General features: G+C 42.2%; 1 protein-coding gene across 6 annotated transcripts in view; it reads right to left on the reverse strand.

Moving 5' to 3' along the window:
- The window catches only part of KPNA6 (karyopherin subunit alpha 6), a 51,237-nt gene extending 42,514 nt beyond the window's left edge, over positions 1-8,723 (reverse strand). Inside the window, exons 1-2 of one of the 6 annotated variants that reach the window (XM_059078216.2) lie at positions 8,578-8,723; positions 2,177-2,241 (exon numbers count right to left, since the gene is read on the reverse strand). In XM_059078216.2, the coding sequence (XP_058934199.1) occupies positions 2,177-2,241; positions 8,578-8,708 (196 nt within the window). In that variant the 5' untranslated portion in view covers positions 8,709-8,723. Of the gene's footprint in view, positions 1-1,054; positions 1,202-2,176; positions 2,243-8,577 lie in introns of those variants that run through there. The other 5 variants (XM_067012526.1, XM_067012537.1, XM_067012532.1 and 2 more) reach the window with 5 other exon arrangements.
- Positions 8,724-10,346: the final 1,623 nt, after the last annotated feature.

Here is a 10,346-nt window from a genome sequence, read left to right on the forward strand (position 1 = left end):
GCCCTGTGGATGTTACTTATGTTTGATCCTCAGTGCTTTTGTGTGTGACATGGGTTTTGATAATTAAATTTCAATTTTACATTTTATTATTTAATTCTACAAATTAAAAGGTGTCCCAATTAATTATGCCAAGTGCTAAAAAGAAAAATGTTAACAATATCTGAATGACTATCTAGCAGCTAGTTAAAAGTTATTTTCTCATATCAGGCAAAAGTTAAAAAGTTTACTAAAAATAATTTTAAGAAACTGATTTTTTTCTATTGTTTTGTTTTTGCTGGAAAATGAACTTTAAATGATTTTTAAAAATCTGATTACACTGTTTCTGTATTTATAAATACTAATTTGCATATGCAATTTGATACATTATAACTTATATAAGTAAATAAAAGTTACTCAGCAAATACAGCTATTAAAACTTAGTTAAATGTAAATAGCTTTTTAACTTTTAACCTAAAAATCTTGTTTAGTCACTCTTAACCTTGCACTGAATAAAAAGCAAGCTTTATGCTTACTCGTTTTATGTATAAAGCACAGACATACTTACTGTACATAAAAAGATACAGAGTATATCTGCATGTTAAAATTTCATGGGAGGGATGCATTAGGGAAAAAAGATATCTAAAAAGGCTTCTTAGGAAGGTGATAATGAATGGAAAGGTTAAAGAAACAATGATATAAGGGATTAGGGATCTGTACCAGTATCTTCTCAGCTTTTCAAGTCAGAAACTTGGGAGTCACCTTTGACAACTCCTTTCCCCTTATCCCCATATCCAATCACTAGTAATGCTCAGCTTTATTTCCTAACTATTTCTGGACTGTCTCTGTCTCTTCTTCTCTATTCCTACTGCCATTACCCTAACTCAGATCTTCATGATCTTTTGCCTAGACTTTATAAGAGCCTCATTAACCTGTTCCTTTTCTCTTTATTCCAAACTTCTTGAAACAGTTTGTCTCTCCTCTCTTATTTCTTAGCCCACTCCAATTTGCTTCCATGCCATCAAAACTGTTTTGGTAAAAGACACTGATCAAGTGCAAGATGCTAAATTCAATAGACCTTTTCAGTCCTTATTTTGCTGGTCCTCTTGGCGGCACTCAATCCTGATAGCCATTTCCTTCTTCTTGAAATACTCTTTTCCGTTGGTTTATGAGACATCAATCACTACTTGTTTTCTTCAAATTGTGGCTGCTGATCCCCTTCTTCCTGCACATTGAAGCTAATGAAACTTGAGGTTCTCTTTTCAGTCCATCTCCCATGATATACATTTTTCATAGGCACTATCAGTGATTCCCATAGTCTTAGTTACCATATATAAACAGATGATCAATCCTCTATCTCCATCCCCAGACCCCATGCTTGACCCCCAGACTTCTCTATCCAGTTGTTTTTTGGACACCTTCCCTTGGAGGTCACAGAGATACCTCAAAATGTCCAAATTTAAACTCAACTCAGTTAAAAGCATCACTATCCACTCTGCTGCTCAAGGCAAGAGGCCTAGGAGTCATGCTTAATTCCACCCTGCCCTAACCACTTTCAGCCTCCAGATGAAACCAATAACCAAGCCCTGCTAATTCAAATTCCTAACTCGTATTCTCCACTGTTAGTACCTCAATCTCCATCAACATCTCTTGCTAGGACTACCACACTACTTAAGAACCAACTACTTCAAAACCTCCTGGTTGGAATGTTATCGCAGTCTAATTCATTCTCCCCAGAGCAGTCAAGTAATATAAATAAATAAATTTGATCATGTCACTTCTGAGATTAAAACCTTTCAATGGCATTTCACTGTTATCAGGACAAGGTCCAAATACCATTCCCACCCCCCATGCTACCAACCCACCTAGCCTACCAATCTTTTGCTTGTGAAATAATCATTTCACCCTGCCACTGACATCAGCTCTCATTAGCTTAAAGGCCTTCCCTGATCCCCCTACGCTGGGGTGGACCCCCTCATTATATAAATCCATAGTACTGCGGACTGCCCCACTCAAAATATTTATCATTTTATAATGGTCTCCGAAGTATGCGATACAAAATCAACTGGGACATAGGAAAAAAAAATACACATATGTTGTAACTAACACACATATATATGTATATAAATAATATATACAAATGTTACATATATATAAATAATACATACGAATGTTACATATATATATAAGTAAGGCTTACCTTTATTATGCATTAGCTTATTAATACTGGCAACTTTTATCTGTTGGTCAGGTGGCCAAGTTTTCCTGAAGGAAGACTGGGAGTTATACCAAGCAGGTGAAGACACTAGTTCATTCACATTTATCATACTGCGTGACACTGTGTGCCTAGTTAAGTGGATTTACAAGATAGCTAGTTTTAACTAAATTAACATTCACAAAATAAACAAACAGCTTAGAGTCCTATCAAGAAACTGAATGGAAGATAATGTTAATAATGTAGGAAAAGGAACAAAGAAACAGCAGAGCTGATGTCTCTGGAAGTAAAAGCTCCTAAGTACCAGAATTTCACCTGCCACATCACAATAAAACAAAATAACATAACGGCCAGCTAATCAGATCTAAGTCAGCCAAATATTTAAAATTATCTAGAAGATTATTTAAAATATGGACTTACACTCTCTCATGCACCTTACTCTGAACGTGTAATATGCTTAAAAATAATACTTACTGAATACACAATGCTATCATGATCAGCAAGACATTTAAAAACACTTGACTTGGGCTTCCCTGGTGGCGCAGTGGTTAAGAGTCCACCTGCCAACGCAGGGGACACGGGTTCGAGCCCTGGTCTGGGAGGATCCCACATGCTGCAGAGCAATTGAGCCCGTGTACCACAACTACTGAGCCTGCACTCTAGAGCTCATGAGCCACAAATACTGAGCCCACGTGTCACAACTACTGAAGCCTGCGTGCCTAGAGCCCGTGCTCTGCAACGAGAGGCCATTGCAACGAGAAGCCTGTGCACCTCAATGAAGAGTGGCCCCTGCTCGCTGCAACTAGAGAAAGCCCACGAACAGCAACGAGGACCCAACACAGCCAAAAATAAATAAATAAATAAATAAAATAAATAGGGCTTCCCTGGTGGCGCAGTGGTTGAGAGTCTGCCTGCCAATGCAGGGGACACAGGTTCGTACCCCGGTCCAGGAGGATCCCGCATGCCGTGGAGCTGCTGGGCCCATGAGCCGTGGCTGCTGAGCCTGCGCGTCCGGAGCCTGTGCTCCGCAACGGGGGAGGCCACAACAGTGGGAGGCCCACATACCACAAAAAAAGAAAAAATAATAAATAAATAAATAAATTAATTAATTTAAAAACACTTGTGTTCATCCTTTTATAATATATATGGTGTATATATTTTTTGGCCTTGCCTCACGGCTTGTGGCATCTTAGTTCCCCGACCAGGGATCGAACCCGGGGCCCCCTGCAATAGAAGCAAAGTCCTAACCACTGGACCGCCAAGGAATTCCCAAAATGTGTTTAGATTTTAAAGTTAACTTGTAACATCTAAAAATTTTTAATCTGTTATGAAATCATATGAAAATTCAGATTTCCAACCTCAAGGGGGAGAGGGATTGTGGAAAGGGATGAGAAATTATACAGTAAGGCAACACTAGACCTACATTCTGTCATGGCAACAACTGGCTGGACCTCATCAGATTGCATGGGACTCTAGTTGCAATCTCCATTTGGTTGATTTTACTCGATTACCCATTAGAATTTAAGCTCTAGGATTTCACTTAAAAAAATAATAATAATAATTTTGTCTGTTTTGTTCACTGCTGTATTTCCAGGGCCTGGAACAGTAGCTGGCACACAGCAGGCATTCAATAAACATTTGCTGAAATTAACAAGTAACAGTTGCCTGCCTAATCCCTAAAAATGTTTCTGACAAGTAATCATAATATGTTTCTGCCTTCCCCTAAAAGACAAACTGATTTATCTTTTATAGTTAGCACAGGGCCTGACACATACTAAGTACTTTATCTGCTCACTGTATGACTAATAGCAATTAGTTATCACTTACTGAGTACTCACTGTGTGCTAAACACCATGCTAAAACGCTTTACAAGCATTAGCTCATTTAATCACCCTAACACTCCTATGAGGCAGATGCTATCACCCCTGTTTTAAGAGATGAGGAAAATGAATCTCTGGAGATTAAGCAATTGGTCAAAGCTCTAACTGTATTACAGAATGAAATAACTGTAACACAAGGTAAAATATGAAAAGAGCTATATGAAAGGCAAGAACAAAGTGCTGCAGAATTCAGAAGGACAGTTCACTTCCAGTTTGGAAGGCATAACATACATATTTGGGAACGGTCCCTGAGGGAGGTAGCATTTAAACTAAATCTTGTAAAAGAGGTAAGATTTTCATAGGAAAAGGTGGGTGGGGAAGGGATTGTTTTTGTCACTTTCTCCATCAGGAAAGGTGAAGTACACACCAAGGAGGTAGTCTGAGTGGAATGCAGGATATGTGGATAAATATTAAATCGAATAAGACTAGTAAAGTCAATAGGAAGGCCTTGAATACCATACCCTATGGGTTATGATTTTTATCCTGTAGACAATAAGGAGTCCATGAAGGTTCCTAAACTAAGGAGAAGAGTGACAAGACCAGAAGGCTGTTTTAGCAACACTGCTGCAGCAGAATTGGTCGTGGTAAGGAGGTTATAGAACAGATTTAGAAGGCTCCTGAAATAACAACACCTTTACAATTTACAATATTTTCTAACATCTAGTACTTCACTGACACCTCACTAACAACATTAATAGTATTATCATATTTTCACATCAAGGAGCCTGAGACTTAGCAAGTTTAAAGACCACAGAATTAAATCTTTGTGGGACTATGCTGTGAGAAAATCATACACAAAACAATTTAGGGAAGACATCAGTAACAGGATCACAGTATCCAACAACTGCCAATATAGGAAGGGAAGAAAAGAGTAAGGAACCAAAGATAGGTAAGATTTCTATCTTATGCCCTAGTGTCTGGGCCAATGGTCCCACCATTAACAAAAATGTAGGAAAGGTACACCAGGAAGGAGAAGTCAGTTTGATGCTTGTAGGACACAGTTTAGTAGCTCTCTAAGTTGCTGTTATGAACTGTGGGGTGGGTGGGCAAGGCTGGAGGGAAACTAAGAAATGGGCTAAATTACTTCCTGACCTGGAGGCATTATCAGAAAGGTTTTGTTACTTGCAGCAAACCAGAAGCAGCTTTTAGTATCCTAGAGCCCAGTGACAGGACAGTTCCAAAAACATAATGAAGAAATCAGATTCTTTCCGTCTTCTCGACCCTCACCCTGAGAACTGCCTGCTCTTATTTATAAATTCTGCCTCATGATCCCAGCATTGCTAATGGCAATTTCAGAGTCAGAAAAGGGATCTTTCCTTTCCAGAGGCAGAACACAGCCCTTAAGAGCCCATATTTTGGTTAGAACCATACTACCTGAGTATTTCCTCTATTTACTAGCTTTGACCTTGCTTAAGTTACTGAACCTCTCTGTGCTTCAGTTTTCTCAACTAGAATGTGAGAATCTGAAAAATAAACGAATTAGTATTACAGTACTTACTGCCTAGCACATAGCAAGTTCTATGTAAGTGTTCGCTATTATTATAGCTTTCCTATCTCTCTTTTTTTTAAGCTCTCACACTTTGGTGATACCTGGGTTAAAATATAAACTGGCAAAAAACAACAGAATAAAACTTGGCAAATAAGGAACGCTTTTTCAGAAGTCCTCCAGGCTTCCCTTCACATTCATTAGCCAAAATCTGCATCACATGCCCATACCTAAATCAATCACTGCCTAGGGAGATAGAATTACAATGATTGGTTTAGTTTATATCAATCAAGACCTACCCCCTGGGGTTGGGAAGGTGCTGCCAGATTCCTGGTTAGCAGGATGGCAGGAACAGTGATAAAAACAACCGGTGTCTGCCAAGACTTAGTCTTGAGAGGCTGTGGTCTCTGCTAGGGAGGGTTAGAAAAAGTAACTTCCAGAGCTGCAAGCCTCACCCCCACAGGGTTCCTAAGAGCAATGAAATCACTGCAAAGGTCTGTTAAGGCTAGTGAAGTTTGGCACAGGAGAAATAGCATAGGATATAGGCCAGAGCTCGAGGAGTGTACTCTTGAGAGGCAGTGAAACACAGCAGGTTCTAGATTCACAGAGGTGTGACGCAGGCCATGTTAGTGTCCCCAGCCCCAGGGCCTAGATCACTAGCCTTGGACTTAATCACCTAATCTTCTCAAAACCTGTTTACTCATTTATAAATGGGGATAACCCAAATTATCTCGGATTTGATATTAGGATTAAATGTAAGGATACATTTCACCCCATAGTATAAGGATCAGAGAAAAAAATAAAAATAACCAACCCACACACAAAAACCCCACAAAACAAAAACCCCAATGGCCTGGTGTTCAGAGAGACAAGGTGCAAGGTGGGATGGGGGTGTCGGGGAGGTACCTGAAATGGAGTTGCAGAGAAGAGGGGAGGCTGCCTGACTCTAGACTAAAACTCCCCTTCAGGACCCTGGTCAGGTTCTGTTGCTCTATTGAAGAACTTTCATTTCGAAGTTTACCAGAAAAGGACTAAATTTAATCACACCTGAAGTCTTCTTAGAGGTTTATGTGCAGCAAAATGGGTAAGAATCTCACTTCTGGCTTTGCTGTAACTAACTGTGTTATATTCTCTGAGGTAGTTTCCCCATCTGTAAAAACTGAGTAAATCGCTGTCAAATTTATTTCACTGGGCTTAATAAACTAAATATTAGCCCCTTCCCTTTGAGGCAGCAGTGTTCCTGAAACTGAAGGCCAATACAAAATCTATAACATAAAAGCCCCTAACATTTTTCATTGATACATAAAGTTGCAACTACAAAGACAGGCCTATCAGTCTTAATGGAGGATTCTGGAAACCAGAGTGCTTAAAGGAAAGGAACAAACATTACTGAAAACATTATTGAAGGTGGAAAAGAATCTTTTCTAATATTTATAGAGCCCTTACTAGTCTCCAAACACTGTGGTATCTTATTTAATTCTCAAACACCTCGATAACCCTGCCCCCTCCCCTCTTTCTAGACATGAGGAAAGGAAGGCTCAGAAAGGAAGGAAAATAACATTTATCGTGGACTGTGCTGGATGTTTTCCATATGCATCACTGCATCTGACATTTAAGTGACTTCTTTGGATGAGAGCTAGGAAGTAGCAGACAGGATTATAATTATAATACCAGATCTGATTCTAAAGTCATTGCCGTGCAGCTCAAGGGAGTAATTTATGTTTCCTCAGGATCAGGTTTCTTACAAAACGCAATCCCAGAATCTCAATCCCCACCCCCAGCACACCCACAATAGTTGGGGTTAGCAATTCACTTTGGAGTTTTCCAGTTTCTTTCAGATTAAAGATTTCAAAGTGGGCCCACTAGCAAATATACAAAACACCTTTACAACTCTGCCTAGGATTAAAAGCTTTCTTTCCCCATTTTCCAGCCCAATCACTTGAGGGCCAGGCCATAAAGAACAACAGCTATAAACTAGGGCTCTGGAGCGATCAACCTGGTTTAAGCCACTGACTGTGTGACCTTGGGTAAGTTACTTTACCTCCCTAGGCCTCAGTTTCCTTGTCTGTAAAATAGGGATAACAGCAGTATCTATCTCAATAAATAGGTTGTGCATATTAAATAAAACGTGACATATAAAGCAATCAGAGCAACGCCTGCACACAGAAAGAGCTTAGCAAATTTAATAGTTCTCATTCCTGGAGAAGTACCACTGATGGTTCTGTCCCTAAACCCAAAGACTTCGCCATCGTATTCTCTCTGAGCACAGGCCTTGCTACCTGGAGTCCCTTTAGAAAGAGCAACAGGTCGCTCCTTTTCTCCTAACCAGGGCCAGGCCCAGAAACCTAAAGCCCCCGACCTATACATGACTACGAGATCTTGGCACTGGTTTTCTACCACTAAGAAGGCTGTTAACTCTGAACCCAACCGAACCACCCCATTTCCGCCTCGCCTCGGGAAGTTCTCCCGGCCTTCAGCGGCCCAGGCTGCCTTGGGCATGGCTGCCCCTGGTTACAGGCCTGGAGCTGGCTCGCCTGGCGTCCCTTCGCCAGAGAGCTCTCTGCGACGTAGGGAGGATTTCCCTGAGTTCAGGGGAACCAGTGAATCCAGTTAACAGGCGCGTCGGTCAGACACACGCCTGGAGAGGGCTGCCTTAAACGCCTCCCGGGCCTGCCACCGGGAGCCCGGCCCCCGGGCCTGCCACCAGGAGCCCGGCCCAGACCGGAGGGTCAGCCCCTTTCTAACCTCCGGGAACGCGTGGGGTCCGGCCTAGGGCCACCACGTGGGGGCTCCAGGAGTGGCAAGGTGTTCCCGGAACCAGCCCCCAAAGACTGTTCCCCGCTTGGGCCCTAACCTGGCCCCAAACTGGCCTGAGCGGCGCTCCCGGCCTGGCTTCCCCCCTCAAACCTATTTGGAGGAGATTCAGACATCCTCTGCAGACTGCAAACAGGCTCTCACCAGACTCCAAGCCCCGAGACTGCCTCAGCCCGAGCCCTCAATTGCCTGGTTTCGTTACTCACCCATCGCGGCTCCGCTCGCTCCTACTTGGCGGCGGCAGCGGCGGCAGCGGCGGCAGCTTCGGCGGCAGCTTCAGTAGACAATATGGCGGATCTGCAGGACGGCAGCCCGAAACGGACAAACAACTTAACATTCAATCCCGGGAAGAAACGCGCTTTCGGCCCCACCGCCTAGTTTACAGCGACGACCGTATTTAAAGAGACCGCAGCTACTAAAGGCGGGGAATAAGGATCGAATATGAAAGGAGTGGGTGGAGAAAAACTGGGAGGGATACCTACTAAAGAAAGTTAAGTGTGCTTAGGATTTCTCAGCTTTTTCTGCTATTTCCTTTTTGTAGTGAGGTCTCCTCCCCTAGAAACTTTTTCTTCCGGAAAGGTATTCCTTCCTTTTGTAGTTAAAACCAACCATAAACCCTGAGCTGGATATGCATAAGGAGTCATCTGGAAAAGTGAAGTGACTTGCTCAAGGATATAGCGATAAGGAAATGAAGAAGTCTAGAGTAAACCCGATTACAATCTTATTGGGAGATAAAAAATAGAAAAATAATGAGACCGGTGCAGTGCTTTATAGTTGACAGAGCTATTTCATTTATCCTTAATGCAAGCTCTCTGAGGGCACAAGTCAGTTCTACAGTGTTCATCACTGATCTCCAGCACCTAGCACAGCATCTGGCACATGGTAATTGTGAATAATTACCATGAATTATTGTAATAATTACCATGAATTATTACCATGAATAATTGTTGAATGAATAAACAAACGAATGAACAGATCTGTGAGTTACACAAAAAAAGGGATATGATCTCCCTTTTTAGAGATGAGGAAATTGAGGCTCTGAGGTTCATGCGTCTTTTTTTAAAAATATTTATTTATTTTGGCTGTGCCAAGTCCTTAATTGCGGCATGCGGGATTTTTAGTTGGGGCATGTGGACTTCTTAGCATGTGAGATCTAGTTCCCCGACCAGGGATCGAACCCACATCCTTTGCATTGGAAGATGGATTCTTAACTACTGGACCACCAGGGAAGTCCCGTCGTGTGTGTTTTGAATCATGGAACTTATGGCTGGTACACATTAGACTTCCCTTTTTGCATAATAGGATGCCGGTCCTTCTGTCCCTCACCTCAACACACAGAGGAAGGCTATGTCTTCAAGTCACTGGTCCCAAAAGGGAGCTATCTTTTGGAAGCCCTGGTCATAGCAATTTGTCATAACAAATTGCTACCTCTAGTTGTGTACCTGGCCCACTGAGGGAAACAACTCAAAAAGCCAATTCTAGGACTCAGGGTCAGGAAAGGGAGTGTTATCTTTCTCTTCCTACTGCCACTGCTGAAGGTCAGACCTCTTCATTCTCTGTTGGTCTATTTTACCTGCCTCCTCACTGGTGTGCCTCCAGGTTCTCCCACTTGCACCCATTATCTCTTTAAAAGCAGAGACCTTATCATGTCCTCCGCTTAGTGATTTCCTACCTTAGGTAATGCCCAAACATTTCAATCTGACAGTTAGGCTGGTCCTTACTGGCTTCTTGGGCTACTCCCTACCAGGCAACCCAGGCTCCATCCATATTTGGGGAACCACATTCCCCCAGATATGCTCCTATCTTCTTTCGTGCCTTTGCATATGCTCTTTCCTCTGCTTGGAATGCAATGCCCTCCCTTCCCCCTTGACTATGAGGTGAACTACTCACTTTCAAGATCGAATACAATTTTCACCTTCTTGAAAAAGCCTGTCTTTCCAGAGTCAGACTATCTGTCCTCTCTGCTCCCCGGTGC

Source organism: Kogia breviceps, chromosome 1 (assembly GCF_026419965.1).
Source record: "Kogia breviceps isolate mKogBre1 chromosome 1, mKogBre1 haplotype 1, whole genome shotgun sequence".
Lineage (NCBI taxonomy): Eukaryota > Metazoa > Chordata > Mammalia > Artiodactyla > Physeteridae > Kogia > Kogia breviceps.